Source organism: Cloeon dipterum, chromosome 1, assembly GCF_949628265.1.
Source record: "Cloeon dipterum chromosome 1, ieCloDipt1.1, whole genome shotgun sequence".
Lineage (NCBI taxonomy): Eukaryota > Metazoa > Arthropoda > Insecta > Ephemeroptera > Baetidae > Cloeon > Cloeon dipterum.
In genome coordinates, this window is record NC_088786.1 from 13,404,549 (window position 1) to 13,423,587 (window position 19,039).

Consider the following 19,039-nt stretch of genomic DNA (forward strand, 5'->3'; position numbering starts at 1 on the left):
TGTCGCTCAAGACCATATTAACCATGTCATGACCTTGTGGCGCGATTAATTTTTGTTCCGTGGGTCAAAACATGCTGATAAGCCATCTGCCTTCTCTGCATGCGTCTTCAGTGTCTCACAGACTTCTGGAGCACAAATGGAGACGACGGACAAAAAGAAATACTCTGCCTTAATTTGGGTGGCTGTGGTTTTCATTGGAGTGGCAATTTCGGCGCAGGTGGTCGTAGATCAGTACTTCTACACGTTGGCTTCAGGAATGGAGGAAAAATTGCAGCAGTTGATTGAATCTCAAGAGGTTTTGCATAACGACGACATGCAAATTGAAAAAGCGAACCGAATGCGGAGAGAAGTAGCCGAGGTAAAGAATTATGAGCAATCGATTAATTTTGTTTAGCACTCTATATTATACATGTATATAATCTGCAGTGCAATTGTCTTCCTGGATTGCCTGGATCACCCGGCCTAAAGGGTATATTACAAAATATTTATTCGTTGCTGTTTAATGAAACTTCATTCACTCTGTAGGATCGAAAGGGGAACCAGGTTGTTAATATAGATTGATCAAGATGATTATCATAAATTTTAGTTTTCAATTAAAAATTGGAATCGTAAAGTGACTTTAAAAATTTAGTGTCACATAATTGAAACATCTAAAAAACAAATTGAAAGTAAAAATAGTGTTTTAAATATTGATCGTTTTGACGTAAAATTAAAAATGCTAAGCAAATTATTATCGCAAAAATGATCTCTATCATGTTTTTGAGTTCAGAATTTTCATTTTGTCTGCACAAGGCTTTCAATTCCCGAATTAAATAATGAGAAAAATTAAAAAAACTTAAATTTGAACAATAAAATTACTTTTTTGTAGGATTGCCCGGACTTGAAGGTATGGAAATAGTATTTGAAATTACAAGTAATTGACTGATTCCCTTTTGGCAGGTGAGTCAACAAATTTTTTAATTTCTCCCCCGTCTAAATTGTCAAAACGATACTGTAATGATTAGTAATAACATAAATAAGTGTTTATATTACGCATTTAAACTTCTATCCTATGTGAAAAAAATTGAACCATAAAACAAATAACAATTTTTTATGCCTGTGTCGTTTTCCTATACTAACTGCATTGAAAGAATTCAATTTGAAACAAATCATTTCGTGACTAATTCAATTCGTTGTATTTCAATATAATAATTAGTAATAAATTAAATGCAGTTCCAGGAAATCTAGGTATCACTATTCCCTTCCTCTGCATTCGTCAGAAATGGAAAAGTGAAGCTGTCTCCACTGTCTTCTGAAGTTTATATTTTTAACTGTCCACATAATTGTTGAAACCGAATTGCCAGCTATGAAAAAATCTAGTTATGATTTTACTATCATGTAGAATTCTATTGAACAATAGTGTGTTTTTAGGATACGTATTGATGAATGTTAAAATTAAATAACTTGTATAATGTGACACCTCTCCAATCTTTAGGAGTGCCTGGAAGGCCTGGGTTTCCTGGGATTCCTGGGATTTCTGGACCAAAAGGATACATTGGTATTGCAAAGGCAAAAAATTATGAACATGTTTTTATTATTGGATTACCAGGCGAGCCTGGGTCCGTTGGATCACCTGGTCCTGTTGGACCTCCTGGCCCTGTCGGACCACCTGGCCCTTAGAAAAATGCAGCATATCGTGAATGTTCATACTTTCATGCCGTAAGTATAGCAGTAAAACTTCAATATTTCATCACACAACATAATGGAACTAGCTTAATTACCAATTATGTTTCGTGCGCTTGAAATAGTGAGTTGCCGTGTCTAAGAAAATAGTAAAATGAATGCTTTCAGGTGTTCAACTAATGACGATTGGAAGAAAATCCATTTAGATAGTTTTGAAAGATACTTTTCAACATATTTGTAGTAGATTTGAACCATTTTTTGTCAATGAAGATTTAATTTTGTTTAACTCATTGATTAAAGGCTAATTTTTAAAGGATTGTTTTTAGATAATTTCATTTCGTAATTAAAGGTAATAGTTATTTATACTATTACAAGGCAATTAAAGAAATAGGAATATTGAACATTCAATTTTGAAGTTGGAATTATACATTTTCCATATCAATAAAAATAAAGTACTCAAGTCTCTATTAAACAGTCAAGATTGTAATAACGTTTCATTTCATTTATTGCAAAAACTTTTTATGGTGCTCCAATCTGAAAGGAAGTAACGACACTATTATTAAGTGTCAATGAATTTGCCAAATAATAGAGTTGAGATTGGAAAGCACGTTATTTTTTGGGTTAACTAAAACTGAGTCTTGTTCTTCCGTACCATTAGTGGCAGCGCAGAAGGCATCGATCGAAAATTATTTTTAGGTATATTCTTCTCATAGCATTTTTCTTTAAATAATTCATAAATTATTATTTCATGTCATTTATTCATTAGCTTCCTTCGATCATTGGGTTAATGCAGGTCATCATTTGGTTTAGGTTGGTAAGCCATCGAGAAATCAGTAACAGAAAAGATTATTTGAAAATCTTCTCTCCACGATGAATCAATTTTCCTCTCAGTAATAATTGCACTTGCACCAGAACCACGCAAGTTCAGTAAAAAGCAGCAGGAGGCGCAGTGACCTAATTGCCCTTTTTTCCAGTTGAGGAATTTTTTCCAACGGAGGTGACTCCCCGGAAATCCAGGCCGCATGTATGCCAATAAGTCGCTAGCTCTGCTAGCCGTTGCTGCTGATGTTGCTGATGAAAGATCTTTCTGCACCGCTTTTAGACCTGTACCGACTATATCCACCGAGGCGAAAATTCACATCCCCTACTAGCGCGAGGCTGCTACTTGCGGTGCTTTGAGGGTGAAATTTCGCACCGACCACCTTTCGCGCCTGATTATGTATCTTTGTTGGAGCTAAAAGCTTTTACATCAAGGAGCCAGCTGTATTTCTTGGCATTTCATCAATTTAAAAACCAGTCTCTGTGGTAGCTTGAGAAATATTGAAGCCTAAAAATTTAGGCTTGCCTCTAACACTTTTTAGTCCCTTAGTAGATTAGTGTTGTTTATAATTAACGCTTAAATGAGAAAATATCAAAATTATGTGCGAACAATTGCAAATAAATGACTGCACATGGACAAACGAAAACAATAAACCGACGTTGTCATGTGCCTCTTTTTTAGTTAATATCATAACAAAAACTTAAAAGATTGCTCTCAATCAGGGAGGTAAATTTTGATTCGTTGGAGTCCATCAAGTCTTATTCCAGTGCATTTTTTTTTAAATTTTTATCATTCCCCTTGCTTTACTCGTCGTAATTATTTGCTATATTTTGCATGGTAAGTATTTTTCCATAGCAGGCACAATTGAAACATAACCCACTTATTTCAACATCTAGTGAACGAGAAACCAATGCCCCACACGCTAATCCAAATGTAACTTATCTGCCAAGTTTGCTTTAAAGTATAAACAAAACGCATCTGCGAAGAAAGCACTTCAGTTTCTCGCGCCAAATTGGCGTCAGAATCCGACCTTGTGTGGTACTCCATGTTCTCAGTATTTCGATATGGAAACTGCATACTTTCTTCACACAGCAGCAGCAAGCCAAACAGCAAAAACAACAGACGCGGAAAGAAGGAACTCCATGAATTATTTAAGCTCCCGGCACATATGCAGCCTGCTTTTCTCAGGCTTTTCCTCCCATTCTGTGGTTGCAGAGAGAATAATGTACACGCAGTACATACTCTCCTTGAAACTTTTCCTCGCCATTTCTTTTATTGGTCTTGAAAGCAAGCCAACAAACCGCCTCTGCGTTGGACTGCAATCGCACTTGATGGTCGCAAAAAGTTATACGAATGAGGGAAAGTAATTCTGACCAATAATAAACACTGCAGTTCTGTAAACCTTGAAAGATGGATTCCACGCCATAAAACAAAAAGTATAACTTTAATTAATTGTTTGGCTTAGAGTTATAAAATAATGGGATGTTCATACGCTGCCACAACTAAATTGGCAAAAATTCAAACAAAATTGTTAATTATATTTATCCTTAGAATGCTATGATTATTTTAAATTAAACTCGAATTAGTTCAAATAAATGCAATCAAACATTTGCTTGGAATGTAGCAAAAAATCAACTACTTAAAAAAGGCAAAGTGTAACTTCCTAAATCTATGCTTTTCCAATTGCGGTTTATTTTCCACGAGTAAGATGAGTTGCTGTCACATCGAATGTTATATAATGTTATATATAATAAAACTGTTACTCGCAGTCGCAACCAATCACTGCAGAGCTGACAGAAGGTTGATGAGCATATTAAGTGAAAAGCAATCACTGTTGGACACCGTAAATAGAGTTTTAAAAACTGTTCTACTATCTTAATTCGCCTTTTTCGTATTTTGTTATATATGCTTCTTTGATGTATAGGCATGCGTCGAGCCGTCTTGTTGCTTTCTGGGACGCGATCGATGTAATACGGAAAACACCATTTTTACTCTCACTGGCCTGGTTGATTTTGATAATTTGTCTCTCTTCGTTTACATTTCATTTCTTTTCATTATATTATTTGTTAGATGAGAAAGCATCAACCAATTATTATAATGACTTGTTCCTCTACAAAAAGGAGGAGGAAAATAAGCTCGTTTTCATTCAATTTTCCAGTTTTAATGAGCAAAATTGAAACTTAACAGCTGCTACAGTATCGATTTACAAACTGAGTGAGCTGTTTTTTAACGGTTCAAGAGCAGTCTAAACGTAGACGTTGTCTGTCATTTGATTTTCTGTGATGAGTTGTATCGTTATTGTTTTAACCACCTATCGATCCGAAAATCACGATAACAATGTTAGTGTTAAAGTTTAACACTGCAAAAAATATTTTTTACGAAAATATGGTTTTTGTTTTGTAAAGATTTGAATTTTTAATATCGTGCAAAAATCCAACGTGGAAAGGAAGCAAGAAACGGGAAATGAAGCTATGCTCCTCAAAAGAGCGCATCATGAATGCACTATGTGCAGTGGATGAAAGAATTTCCCTTCATCCTCACTGATGGCAGAAGAAATGCGAGATGCACCTTTCTGCCACCTTTGATAACTTTCTGCTATCACAATCGATTCAGTCGTTATCAATCAAACAGCTTCACAATAACAATAAAAAACGCTTCAGCCTGAAACATTATGCAGTTGGTGATGCAGTATGCCTCACTCACAAGGTCGATGCTTCTAACGAAGTATTAAATGCGTCCGGCGCAAAAAGTCACAGCAACAGAGATTAATGAGGGCGTGCGTGCTGCTTCTGAACTCGTTATTTTTATTTTTTTTTCGAATCAATGCATGCAATCAATCTCCAGCATTGTAGGAGCGCCGAGCAGTCCAACAACAATGAACGCTAAGGGGGAAAAAATTGAAACGCGCTTCGTGGGTGGGATATTAATTATGCATCAGTGTCGGCCGTTTTTTCCGCATGGAATAAATTGCACGCTTCAAACGCTGTTTCAACGAGCCGGTGGGGATTCGTCTTAATTTGCGCCACGCATAAAATTAACCTTTGATATACGTATCCACCCTTTAAAAGACCCAATCTGTAATCCTTACTTAATCTTTTCGAGATTATGTGACTTATAAGATAAATTTGAAACAGCATAAAATGTAATCTCATTCTCAGTCACATTTTCGTCTGTGATATCATCGACAATAGCTTTGAGAAATGATTAACTTTTGAACATGAATATGTAGCGGATATTGAGCCGAGTTCCTTATTAATTTTTCATTTTTAGTTTGGGGTACATATTGTTTGTGTTTGTTGAAATATTATTATTTTACGCCGTTTGTTGGAAAAAACCTTGTGCAAGACAGAGATTGTTCGCCGACGTCTGACTAATTAAGTCACAGTTCTCACTGCCAAAAGCGTTTAATTTCAACGGACCCGGATCAAGTGGGTAAATTCTTACTCCAATTTTAGTCATTTAAAATTTGTCAATTACAATTTGCTGAGAATTTTTATTTGCTACATATGTTCAAATTCTGATTGTTGTTAAGGATTTCGTTCTGATGTGAATTCATTTTTGTTAAAGGTCCTTAAATTGTATACTATGTAAGAAATAAAAAAAATTAGAAAAATCAATCATCCAAGCACAGTTATATCGCTCTTCCCTAAAAATGTAAAATTTTCAATTTTCTGATGCCCCATATACCAAAATTAAAAAGTGAATTTTTCATATAATTTCAACTGAGGTATTTTGAATTTTTTTTATTGGTTTGAAATATGTATTTCAAAGAGGAAAATTACGCTCAGATTAAATATTTTTTAGAGGAAAATTGAACAACAGATATTTGTTGCCTACACGTCAAGAAATCAAAATTTTCTTAGGATGCAATTTAATATACAAAAAATTGCACTAGATTAAACGCAAGAACTAGTTAAAAACGACAAGGATGGAATCGTTTTTAAATTTCTTGGTAACATATATCCGTTTTGATTTGCACAAACCACATTTAGCGTTCTCAACATTCTTTCATCTGTTGCAAAAATTACAGTGTTTGACGCAGGTCCGGTGCTTGACTTGGGCCGGTAGTCCTGCTGAGCACTTTTACATCCTCTAGTGAGCTTCGGGTCCGATTATCTCCTGGTAGTGAGGCGCGATAAAATCGATAAGTGTCACGAGGAGCAGCGAATCTCAGCGCCCTCCACGCACCCCCGGCGAGTTCAGCTTTAATTAGCCTAATCGTAGCCGAGATGAACTATATTGGACGTGAACGTGAGCACACAGGGCGCGCGCGTGTGTGTACGGTCGCCTGGCACACATAATAAGGCGAACGCGCGCATACAAAGGGAGCCTAATGAGATCGGGACTTAATTAACCCGGCTCTCGGTGCGCGCACGCACCCAGCCCACGATAATTTTCGCGGAAAACAACGTCTATCCTCTGAGGAAAAGAGCAAGCAGCCGTTTTATACGCACTACCGCAAAATTCTGCAAAGCCGACAATTTGCAGAGTTGTTGTGCTTTTCGTAACAATGTCCAAACGAAATTGCCGGATTATTTTTCGTTGCGGTCGTAATGAGACTTGCATTAACTACAGGCTTGGCAGAGTTCACACGGGTTTGACTGGAACATAAATTTATATTTGAAAGCAGTAAAACTTTGGGGGTTTTCAAGTTTTCATTGGCTTCCATGCAAACGTACTTAATTTCGGAAAGTTGCTCTCAGCAGGTTCGGAAAGGAGTTTCCTACATCGCAAGCCTTCCAAATCAACTTTTTCCATAATTTTTGTATTTTTAAATGGAAGAGAGGCTTCAAGCAATAGAACGCTTAACAACTAAACTCACATAATTATAACTTCTATGATATGAAACATGGTTGTGAAAGACCTTATTCGACAAAACATTGATGGAAATAGAAAATGAGGATCCAGTTCAAGCTCAGGGCAGCCCAGATGAAATTTAGAAGCAGGAAGGGAATAACGAGATAGTTCAGTTCATTCCAAAATCACAAAAACATTACACGCAATTTAATCCAAAAATTCTTATCTATGTCCCAATTAATTTTCTGTACATATTTGACAACTGATTTCTCCATCAAAGCAAGTGGCTTTATGTCATACACCAAGTGAATTGTGTACTTGATCAAGACAGCAAATCGGGCAGCGAATGAGATGGAATTTAATCAAATCACCGCGTCCGCTGTCAGTCTCGATAACCGGATGAGCTGAATTCAATCAAGAGAGCCAGTTCAGAGCAGAAAGCATCTCACTCGCCGGCTTGCAAGCACATAACACAAAGCTAATTGCATTTAACCTCCGGCACTTTGCCGTTAACTAATATTGTATGGGTGAGACACGAAACTTCATTTGCAGGCAGCGCCCATCACCCGACTCATACACACACACACACACACGAAACACACATCAAAGTTTCAAAAGCCAAGATGTGATGGCCGCGTAGAGCACAAGAATGTCGAAATCTTGCACGCATCCAAGCTAAGAGAGTGCTCATGAGCTTATTTGTTGAGCTTAGTCAAGGAACCATTAGTTTTACAACCAAACCATTTGCACTTATCAAATAACGTTCGATAGAACAGCGACAATGACACGCCCAAATCAAACAAAGTGAATTTTTTTAAAAAAAAAATTTCAGTAATTTATAGATTAGTTTTTTAATTGAAGTCTAAAATATTTTATGTTTCAAAAATTGGGAATAGTCGATCTCTTTATCTTTCAAATTTACCAGTCTGTTGGCTCTCATTGTTAAGGCATTCTTCACAGTGTCATTGCAGGGGGTGATATTCAAGCATTTCTGGGCTAGTGACAAATATTTGGCGTTTCAATAAAAGACCTTGGTGCGGGAAGGCGAAAAGATGGCCACATTGGGACTTAGCTCCTCTGCTGCCAGGTTCACATGTCATCCACCCGGCGGTGTTTTTGGGACCCTATGAACTCATAGCCCACGGGATGCGCTGAACATAGGTTCTAAAAAAAACTAATGTAGACTTGGCATCCAAATAAAATGCTGCTTTTCATAAATCTTTATTTTTACCTACCGGACTCCAACAAATTTGATAAAAATTATTTCCAGCTACGAGTGAAGGTTGTGCATTATCTACATTTGCACTCTTCTGCAGTGGATTCATAATGAAAACGCACCGTAAGTTAATGACAGAAAACCACTGGAGAAAGCATGGACATATAAATAAATAGGTCACCGACGTTGAGAGTAAACTGTCATCAACAAGAGTACTTTGGATGCACTCTGCACTCTCATCCTCTCATCTGTACTCTCGCGGTCTGGAGAAAAATTACGCACACCTTGGAGCGGGATATGGGCCCAGTCGGAGAGTGCTATACGTGGGTCTAATGAGAGAGGTAATGGCTCTCCCTCTTTTGCGTGCACTGGTCGCTTCGCAACTTTGATTTAATGGCCTCCAGTCATAATGATCAAATCCCCTGTTGGGGGTTGCGAAAGCCCATATTTCAGTCTGTGATGGCAGACGAGCTTACCGGCTCTCGTTTTGCTCATCAGCATTCGTGAAGGACTATTTCTTCATGGCAGAGACTCCCATCCTTATTGCTTTTATCCAAGTAGTAAACTTTGCATGATTAACCTCAGAATCCTTGCATGGCTTGAAAGTTCATAATAAGGTAAAAAAAATTATTGAATCAAGGCTTTAGAATGAGATTTCAGGCTTGTTTTTATATTTCTGGGCCTCAGAATTAACTTTGTAGAGTCATGATTTATTTCATTTCCTCAAAACTTAGTTATTATGATAAAATTCAATTCAAGGCTCATAAATGAATTCTAGGAACAAAGTCCAATTTTTAAGTTCGAATTTTAATTTCTTGGGCAAAAACAGAATTTCTTTTCTCAAAAGCAATAAATTTCTTTCTTCGGTTTAAATTATACATTTAAACTTAATATCCAGTTCATTTTTGTGCTGGAAAATTATAACAAACTCGTGTGCTTTCAACGGTCATTGGCTTCTATTAACACTCAAGGCCCAATATTAGATTTTTTGGATCAAAATATAAGTTCTTGACAGGATAGTATCTTGAATTTGACATCATTTATTTGGAAATGATTTAAACCATTCAAGTTTGAATTGCCGTAAATATTTTTTTATGTATAAAATTTTGCTGTAGATGTAAACAGGCCTAATTTTCTAATTCTAGGCTTAAAAGTGACTTAGTTAGAAATTGCATTGAATATGACACTAAATCGAATTCGAAACTAGAACACCCTCCAGCCACACAACACTGTAAAAAATTTTCTCGTCTCAATTTTAGTTCTATAAAAGTGAGTTATAAAAGAACAAAGCCTGTAGCTACACAAAGTTTTTATCTGCATGGCCACTTGAGACAAAAAAAAAACAGCCTCACGTGAATTCCTCAGCCTCTGGTTAGATGATTCAGTCTAGGGTTGCCGTGGAGAATAGCAATTGGGAGGCGAGTTGGCCGTCGGCCAGCGTTCTGCACCGCGCCCAAATATGTAATTGCTTAATTCATCCGTGAGGTTGACAAGAGCGGTGCGAACTTTCCGCTCCAGTTATGCCTCCTCGCAGCACATCTGCATCCTGAGCAAATCTAGCGAAGAAATGGAGCAGGCGGCCGCCGCTGCACCGCACTGAAAGCCCCAGGGGACACGGTGGGAGTGATAGAGAGAGAACGAGACAAACGAAATCGAGTTTGTTTTATAGCTGAGCTTCTCTATTCCGCCTTTGTCTCGTTTTTCGCCAAAGTGCTGATGCGTCCGCAGCCGCTCTCTGCTGGCAAAGGCCTTTTTATCAACCGAGCCAATCACCGTCGCCTCTCGCCGCAGACTCGATTGTGGATGTGGAAAAGACAATTGGAGAGATTAGCAAGGCCGACTGTGGAAATTTCATTGTGGCACGATTGAGAAATTTGCCGGATTGAGAAGGAAAGAGCTCGTTCGCTGTCGCTAGGCCGGAACTGAGGAATTAATCAACGCGTTTATTGAGTTTGCCGATTCGTTGCGACAGATCGAATTGCAATCAATTCAGGATTTCGTGACATTTATTCCCGACATTGGAAAGTGGCGATTATTTCTGCAGACAAAGTTGAGGATTGTGATTTGAGCACTTTGGAAAGTAATTTCAGAAGTTACGATTTCTGAATCAGGGAAAACTACTGTAAGACTTTGGTTTTCTGTTTTAAGATTATGTTCTCATATGAAGAGACATCCATTAATCAATGCTGGGTGATTTTTGTTGTAGTTTATAAATTTACTTTTTAAGACATTTAAATAATATTTTCAAAATAACGAGTTCAGTAAATACGTTTGCTTAAAACGATGTTTTTATTTACTCGTCCAAATTTAATACTTGGCTTTGAAAAATATGTTCAATCAAATGAAAGTTGAAAAATGTCATATGAAAAAATGTGTAAAGTTTAAGTCATAGAGAGACAGCAGCGTTAAGATGGAAAACTTGATTTCAAGTTAATTTCAGTGTGGTAGGCTTCTGGTGTAAATTAAATTTCATTATCAAATAAAAGATTGAGAATTGCATGAGTATTTGTTGAAAAATGGAGCTTTGCGCCGGCTTTCACAAAGCTAACCCGTTTTTCCGAGGGCGTAATCATCAGCTGCGTTTGATTCCGGCCAACAAAGCGGGGCGGAAAAAAGCACCTTTTGCGTGGAAACACAATTTTGCACACTGCTCGCAACAGCTGCAAATCCATTTTTCAGTCACAGGCGCCAAGCTACTAGAGCTAGAGCGGAGGGCATTTGTTTATTTTGCGCTCTCCTGCTCTCGTCGACGTCGTCGTCGTCGTCATCATTTTGATCGAGTTGAGCAAACAGCAGGCAGGCCAAGCCAGGCCGTCGAGTGTTGCAAAATACATACACATACATATAGAACGCCGCGAGTAGAGCCAGCCAGGGTGAGCGCGCGCAAAGAGAGGTGCGAGAAAGGATTTGCCCCACTCGCGCGCGTGGCAGCGGCAAACAAGCAACTTTTTACCCGCTGATGCCGGAAAATGATGCGTAATCCGGGGGATTTGGCCGCAGCCAGCCGCACCACTCACTCAGCTCAGAATTCCCAGTTTCGCAAAATAAGCAAAGCCAGAGAGTGCAAAATGATCGTAGGTGCAAAGTGGTAAAGCAATTCGACTGATTGGATCGGTAAAACAAATATTTAAAATGACGAAAAGAACTGTAGGAATCCAGCAATTGCAAAACGGCTTTTGTCTTCTAGAACAAAGAAAGTTCAACAAGAATTTTATTCATCTTCCAAAGCATAACTCGATTAGGTTTTCCACTAGTTTTGTTGCATTTTATGTACTTATCTGAAAAAGTATTCTGACTAATGTAAAATGTACTATTTACACAGATGAGAACAAACAACAAGTATAAATGTTACAATTATTGTACTCAAGTAAAATCAATTTCGTTTTAAATAGTAGGGAATAAGGTTGTTTAGTGGAATCTATTAGGACATATAAAAAATCTCTTTATAATCTGGGATCAGATTCTAAATAAATAATTAAGTATTGCTTGATTATTTCGAAAAAAGAAACCCCTTTTAGCTAATACTTGTTATGAAACCATTGCTATTAAAAATATGTGTCGAACCCTCCAGCTGGCCTGACCGCTTGCATCTGGCCTTAGTGCGAACTGGGAAAGCGCAGGGTGCGTAGGGACGCCCACGTATCAAACAACTTGCTTCCTTTGTCTCTACTTACGACAAGCAGCTGGAGCACCCTCAAACCGAGCGCAAGACTTGCGAAAGTGGACGGGAGGTCACGACGCTTGTGCTTACCTGAAAGCAAAACAGAGGAAATCATTAGGGAAATTGTCCATCTAGAGTTACGAGTAAGGGGCATGTATTGTTTGTGATGTGTTCTACTTGCAACACACGTCGTTTTTGAGGGATGTGATCCAGAGCACAACCGGTAATTGTGACCATATCTCATTGTGTCATTACATCCATAATTTGTGGGTTAGAAAAATATTATCTAGTTAGCAATCCTGGCAGACATTTTTCTAAAATAGGGAGCTTTTGAGTTAAACCTTATTTCTGATCTACTATGTAAAATCGGCAAGTTTGACTGTTAGAACTTGTAAATGTGTAATTCAAAAATTAATTTAATTTATTAAAACATTGAAAGTCTACGTTGTCAGTGTACCAGTGTCTGAGCAGTGCTTCCATGTGATACCGTCTATGGAATCTGTGTACATATGAACGAGAACCCAATAAGTGAAGTCAAACATTTTGCTCAGAATACTGAACCGACAAACTGATTTTCCCTCCTTTTCCATATGATATTTCTTTTACTATTTCATTGGATCTTTTGGATGTGGGTATAATGTGGGGTATACTTGCTCTGCTGATTCCCAATAAAATCAATTTTTGAATTTTAGTAAAGGAAAATAGCTCAATCTGCTTTTGTTGCTCTGGTTAACCACATCTGCAGCAACTTTGTTCCGGCGATTTAAACGTCTTGTGGTTGTGGTCAAATCTTTTAACAGCGGGAGCTACTGGTCAATTAGTTACCCCCTCCGAAGCGCGGAATGTATTATTGAAATTAGGTGGTCGGTCTAATCAGTTGGTCGGGGGGCGAACAGCAGGGCGAATTTAAGTGCCGCGGCAAACGATGAGAATTATATCTCATGCAGCACTCCGCTCGCGCGAGTGATTTGCGTCATCGTCAGATTAGACCGACGCTGCTCTCTCAGCATTGTTTGCAGCGCAGGTTGCAGCTATTTTGGGCGCACGTCGAGTCCTCCTCCTCCGCACTCGTCGCCCGCCCGCAGCTTTTTGCATTTTCTCTTCTCGAATTCCGCACCGAATAATTCATCCGCTCGCGAACTTTTCAGCCTGTCGATAAACATACACGCTCCACCTATATTGATTCGGACAGATCCGGCCGACGAAAGAGGGAAAGATAAATTGCTATGTCCGCATTGAGGAACATCTGTTTCGAGCATTCGGTTCTGTCTTTCATAGCCGCAGTGACTTTTTAAAGGGATGAACTTTTCTTGCTATTCTGAGAGTTCTGTATCAGTCTCATCAATTTGGTCTCGATTTTAAATATGTTATCTATGAGTCTCACATTCCATTCTATTTATAAGTGAAACGACTACCCCAGTGAATTAAAATAGACACAATTGGAGAGGAAAAGTCCTTTTTATTTAGGCAACAACAATTGCCAACATTCTGTCTAGTTTCATTTTGGTCTGGTGGAAATTTACGCGCTAGTTGGTTCACAAATTGACTTGTTTAGCCTCATAAATTATACTTCTTCTGAGAGCACAAAGGGTTTAAATTTTCGCTACTCTCTCTGGTTTAATCGCGTTTATGGCCAACGCAAATTAATGATGCAATAGTCTTTTGCTTTGAAAGTGCTGTTGGCGGCTTTTTGAATCAATTTTAACTATGCATAAAGCAATTTTCTGCTTCCGAGTGGATAGCTCGTCGTTCAGAGCGGATTTAATAGCGGCGTTAGAGGACCCTCGTCGACCGCGTGTCAAACGACTGAACAAACGCCATGAATTCTGAAAAGGAGGGTCTCCTTTCCGTGTGCTTAGTCAGCGACGGCTCCAAATCCGGGCTGCCAAACGTCTTTCAACAAGTAACACATTGAATCCATAAACTTTATTTTAAGTTCTATTTTTTCTTGAGTGAATGCAGGAGACATGGTAAGAACCAATTAGTTTCAGACGAGATAAGTAGCCTCTTTCTTCCGAATGGAGACTTCACTGTGTTTGCATTTTCCATCTATAGCGTTTTGTGTTCAGTTTTCGTTTTTCAAGATGAAAATAGGTTTACTGCTCTTAATTTCAACGACATAGTTTTGAATTCTGATTGCATGAGCGAGGGCCGAAAACCAATTAATCAAAAAGAAGATTGCACGCAGCAAGTGTGAAAAGTAAGTTCATTTACGAGCTCCAAAAAAAAGGAGTCAAAGAAAAGCCTTCCAACTCGAGTAATTGCCGAGTGGTTAATAAATAAATCATCAGGTGTTAAGCTGCTTTTCGGGGGAAAGAAAATTCACTTATTCCTCTCTCTGTCTGTGTCACTCGATTCCGCCTGATCCTCTGACGTAAAGCCTCTCTTGGCAACCTCTGTCAAGATGAAGCAAAATAAAATGTCGTGGACCTACAACGTCTTCCAGACTCATCATTTCTCGGCAAAATGTCGTGCAAAAACCTCTGACTAGCCGTCGATTACTGTCTGAAAAATGATGAATGGCTACATGAGAAAATCACCTCGCGGGATAATTAGCTTTCCGGAATCGTGGATCAGTCTAAAAGAAGGGATTGATTGCATTAGTTCAAAGATTAATTCACACAGATTCGCAATTTGTACAGGCCTAATTTATTCCCAAGCTATATCCTAGAGTTTTTGAAATTATAGTCGAAACATAAATGATACGAACTTATTGATAAAATCGTGGGCCTAAATAATTAACTTTCCTCGCGTTCTACTTCCCTCAGAGCAAGAAGAAGAATTGTTTTGATTTCAATGCGATGGCATGAATGAGCCACTAAACGGAGCAGCCAGCAAGAGAACGCTCTTAGCGAGTCGACGAGAAATCAAAACAAAACCTATTTTAAGCAGCGATTAATCAACAGTTTGGAGAGCCCAATTGTGTGTCTCCCTCTTGCTTTTTCTCTCTCACTCTCCTTGCGAAATGTCAAGCGCATAAAAGCAGCGCGTTTCTCAACCATGCGCCGAGATTATGAACAGACATTTTTAGATTTTTCTTTTATCGAGAGAGCGAACGTGAGATAATAAAGTGGTCTCCCTCTCGCGCGCACCGAGCATATGGGTGATGAGTCTTAAGCCGTAATATGTCACCTGTCTGATCAGTATGCGAGAACAGGTTCTTGGCCCGCAATTCACTTGTATTTTATATTACGCTTTCTTTATACTCGATGTGAATTGTTTTTACACGTGTAATTTGGTGTCGCACGCACGATGCAAGCACGGTTATTTATATATTTTGCAGCTTTTAGGCCCCGATGGAATTCCATACTTTTATTTCTTTATTGTGCTTTTAAAGGTAGACAGACGTCTTTTAGATAAGACAACTCAGCCGAAAATTTGGGTTAAGGTGACAAATATATTATTCATTTCGCAAATGCAACCGGTTGTTCGGCCCAAAAATCGTGCTACAGTTCATGGTAAAACGAATTTAATTTAATCGCATTGACAAAATTTAGTGATCAGATAAGAGAGCGAAAATAAGATGGTGTTTAAAGCCATTCAGTAAAATACGATTGTATTAAACTTCTCACGTATTTGCTGTTGCTATTAAACAGAAAGAATCCTTAAAAATGGAAAGGGAAAAGTTAGGAACAATTGAATTTGATAAGAGTCCTCAAAACTGACAATTGATTCTTCACTTAAAGGCTCTAAAATGATTAACAGAAGAGTCAATTTTTGTATTCCACTTCTAACACACGAGGAAGCGTTCTAAAATAACATTCGCTAATCACATCCAATTAATTAGAGTCTAATTGACAGAGTTAAGCAAATACAGCCGATTGTGATGATGTGCTTCTCATTTTTTTATCCTGTAATAATTAAAATCGATGGGCTTTCAAGCATCAAACTTGCCATGGATTTGGATAATGATTGAAGTTCTTCCAACAATGTACGTTTAATATTTGCAGTGGCCTTTGTATAATGCTAATTTAATTTACATATATCCGCGAATAAATCTATGTAAAAACTGAAGATAAGTGGACAAAAATAGGGTTAGTACATTAGAGTTATAAAAGGAAGCGATATGCAAACCAGTATGAGCTACCCTTGATGCGGGACCAGTGACGCGCGAATTTGACATTAGAACTAGAAACATATTACACAAGGCTCATTTGAAATGCATCTTGTTTGCGTCTGGATGCGTGGCATAAGCAGCATTTGCATAAATTTGCATGCAAATCTCGGATAGCACGGGTCGTCGACTGTTGGGCGCGCTCGTTAAATCGTAATTCAAACGCGACATCGCTCTCTTTCTGTCTTTATTCTTTCTGTGGCACGAGAAGAAGACGATTTGCACCCAATGCCATTAGCATAACCAGCCGGCTGGTGATAATAGTGTGAAACTTGCACCCACACCGCGAACAACGTTCGCCAGCGCACTAACTTTCGTTGGGCCGCGCCATTAGCTTTTATGATTATTGCGGGTGTGTGTGTTTGTTGGAAAGAATACCACGTGTGTTACACACACGTCTCCACAGTGGAACATAATAAACTCAAAAGGAAACGCAAGACTCACTGAAAGGCAGGCCGCACCACTTCCAGCACACATGTGTTATATATTATGTTTCTATAACGATGTAATTTTTGTATTGAATGAATTGGTGAACATTGAAACAAGTATGTAGTATTATTTGTCAATTTTATAACTGATTATTTCAAATTGGATGGTAAAATTAAAATTTGTCACAAATCTATTAAAAAAGATGATCACGATTTAAAAAAAATGAAATATTACTTGGTAAATGTATCAAAAATTGCTGATGTTGGTTAAAGTTGCACTTTGGAAATTATGCTTTTAATATTTTGATCCAGATAGCACTGCTAAGCCCACGTAAAGAACGTCTAGCGTCTGCCAAACTCGTCTTTCGCAAGTTAGCTCCAGCTTGTAATTATATGCGAACACGATCGCTAGCAATAAAGCCATAATGGAGAGTCGAGTCGTGAGGGGGTGTGTGTGGGTAATTAGCAGGCGGGGCAGGCTGGAAAGGGGCCAATTTGTGCCTGCATTGTGCCTGAATCAGGGCACATTGAATTGCAAAAGGTGAATACGACGGCAAATTGGCCGATATCCGGCTCGCTGGCTGGTCGAGTGAATGCAAGCCTGATTCCTTTGTGAACACTCTCGTGACAAGGGTTTTCCAAAACGTGCCACGCGACAAATGAAGCAATTAATGAGCGGATTCAACTGCGGGACAACAAAATTTTCACTGCCTAAAACGTCAGCCGAGAGTGTAAGTATGCTTTTAGCAGGAAATTATCATAATCCGATTAACACAAAATTTATACTGATTACTGCTCTTGTAATTGATAAAGAAATTTAGGAGCTAATTCCAATGATGCATAAGTTGAAAAGGGCGCGAATTTTCCGGCCTTAGGTACAAATGTCTGGCGTTTCAATAAAAAGAAGTCGGTGCGGGAACACGAAAAGATGGTCACATTGGGCCAAAGCTCCTATGCGGCCTCTCAGGCGCCCATGTTATCCACTCGGCGGTGTAATCGTAACTTGGTGAGCTCCCACGGAATGTGCCGAGCAGATGTTCGAGAAAATACAACAATATAATATACATACAAATAATGGGCGGAGTTTTTTTTGTGCGCTTTAAAAATAATTTTAATAACAGTAAGGCGTTGCTATACTGTATCAAAATTATGGATTGCAGAATTTGACTTAACACGGCAAACTTATAACTTAATTTAGTCAAATGCCCTTATTATCATAGTGAAATTAAAAAATCAAGTAATCTTTTTCATACAAGGAAAACCGAACCAAGTTGGTTCTACATTTCCACAAGGAAATTTGGGCAAAAAGCTGTTTGGTTTTCCTCTGTTGATAAATATCAGAGGAAATTTTCTTTGCTTCTCCAAAACCTCCCTAAAGTCTTCCCTTAACCCCTCTCGACGGACTCCGATGTAAACCTTGAACGACCTGGATTGACCTTGCAGCTTCTGCTTATGGATTCCAGTGATACAGGCAGTCCCCATAGCCTAATGACGAATAAAAGAAATAATTGATGATGTATTTTAATACAGGTTATGAAAAAAAACATACACAAAAAAATGTTGGGCAGTGCATTCTCCGCTGCCATTAAGGGCACAAACCAACAAGATCTAGTCTTGTTCTAAGCAAAAAATATTTATTTGGTTTTGTAATTCTTGAACTTGCATTTATGAAAATATGCGAGCATGTAGCCGAATAAAGCACCAACAGAAATGAATTCGGTTTACATATTCAGCATGTGGTATTTTAAAATTTGAATTGCAAAGCGTGTTTCACTGACAAGTTGGACTGAATGAAAGATTCAAAATCTCACACCATAATCCGCATCGACAAGCTTTCAATTCCGAATTTATTTACGCTAGCGCGTGTGTGTCGCGTTCAATTATCGCACATTCAGCGCTTTTCGGTGCGCTCGGCCGAATTCAAATGAACCGCCGTGGGTGCTGGCTTAAAGCCCCGCGCACTCAACATGCAAATATACAGCAGTGCCGCCTATGTGTGTATCTACATTAATAACCACTCTCTCGCAGGTTTGATTTAAGCGTGCACGGCTGTAAATTAATTTGCTCGCAGCTCCGACCGAGCCTACATCTCCTGTGGATACCTCTCATATCTCCCTCGCAGCCACTCCAGATTTATATGGCTGCGGCACGGGTTCTCGCTATGTTTTCTGGGGCCACAATTAATTTATCTCGCGGATTGGTTGGTGGTGTTCGAGTTGGGGAAAGGCAAAACGGACGACTGATCAACAAGCAGCGGAGTTATTGCTCTTTGCTGAACGAGGGATTAAATTACTTGTGACTGATTCACAGTTTATGTTTCAGCTGTAAATAAAAACAAGGG

The 19,039-nt window shown here is 38.6% G+C and overlaps 2 protein-coding genes across 13 annotated transcripts in view; one reads left to right on the top strand and one right to left on the bottom strand.

Annotated features, from left to right (window-relative positions):
* The window catches only part of LOC135934208 (dual specificity calcium/calmodulin-dependent 3',5'-cyclic nucleotide phosphodiesterase 1-like), a 158,245-nt gene that overhangs the window by 24,925 nt on the left and 114,281 nt on the right, over window positions 1-19,039 (bottom strand). The gene's annotated exons all lie outside the window — the stretch shown is intronic.
* LOC135934002 (complement C1q subcomponent subunit C-like) lies at window positions 88-3,139 on the top strand. 3 transcript variants are annotated; one of them, XM_065475490.1, is made up of 7 exons: window positions 88-358; window positions 427-469; window positions 526-543; window positions 869-886; window positions 1,475-1,537; window positions 1,589-1,698; window positions 2,637-3,139. In XM_065475490.1, the coding sequence occupies exons 1-6, from the start codon at window positions 137-139 to the stop codon at window positions 1,657-1,659; spliced, it is 435 nt and encodes a 144-aa protein (XP_065331562.1). In that variant the 5' UTR covers window positions 88-136; the 3' UTR covers window positions 1,660-1,698; window positions 2,637-3,139. The 3 variants fall into 3 exon arrangements, with proteins under 3 accessions (XP_065331562.1, XP_065331561.1, XP_065331563.1); XM_065475489.1 differs by lacking the exon at window positions 2,637-3,139 and adding an exon at window positions 1,831-1,978; XM_065475491.1 differs by lacking the exons at window positions 526-543; window positions 2,637-3,139 and adding an exon at window positions 1,831-1,978.

Excerpts from the sequence above, each read along its gene's own strand:
- LOC135934002 (XM_065475490.1), top strand. The coding sequence starts at position 137 with ATGGAGACGACGGACAAAAAGAAATACTCTGCCTTAATTTGGGTGGCT. Across the intron at positions 359-426 it reads TGCGGAGAGAAGTAGCCGAG|TGCAATTGTCTTCCTGGATT; the intron begins GTAAAGAATTAT and ends TATAATCTGCAG. Across the intron at positions 1,538-1,588 it reads TGGACCAAAAGGATACATTG|GCGAGCCTGGGTCCGTTGGA; the intron begins GTATTGCAAAGG and ends TTGGATTACCAG.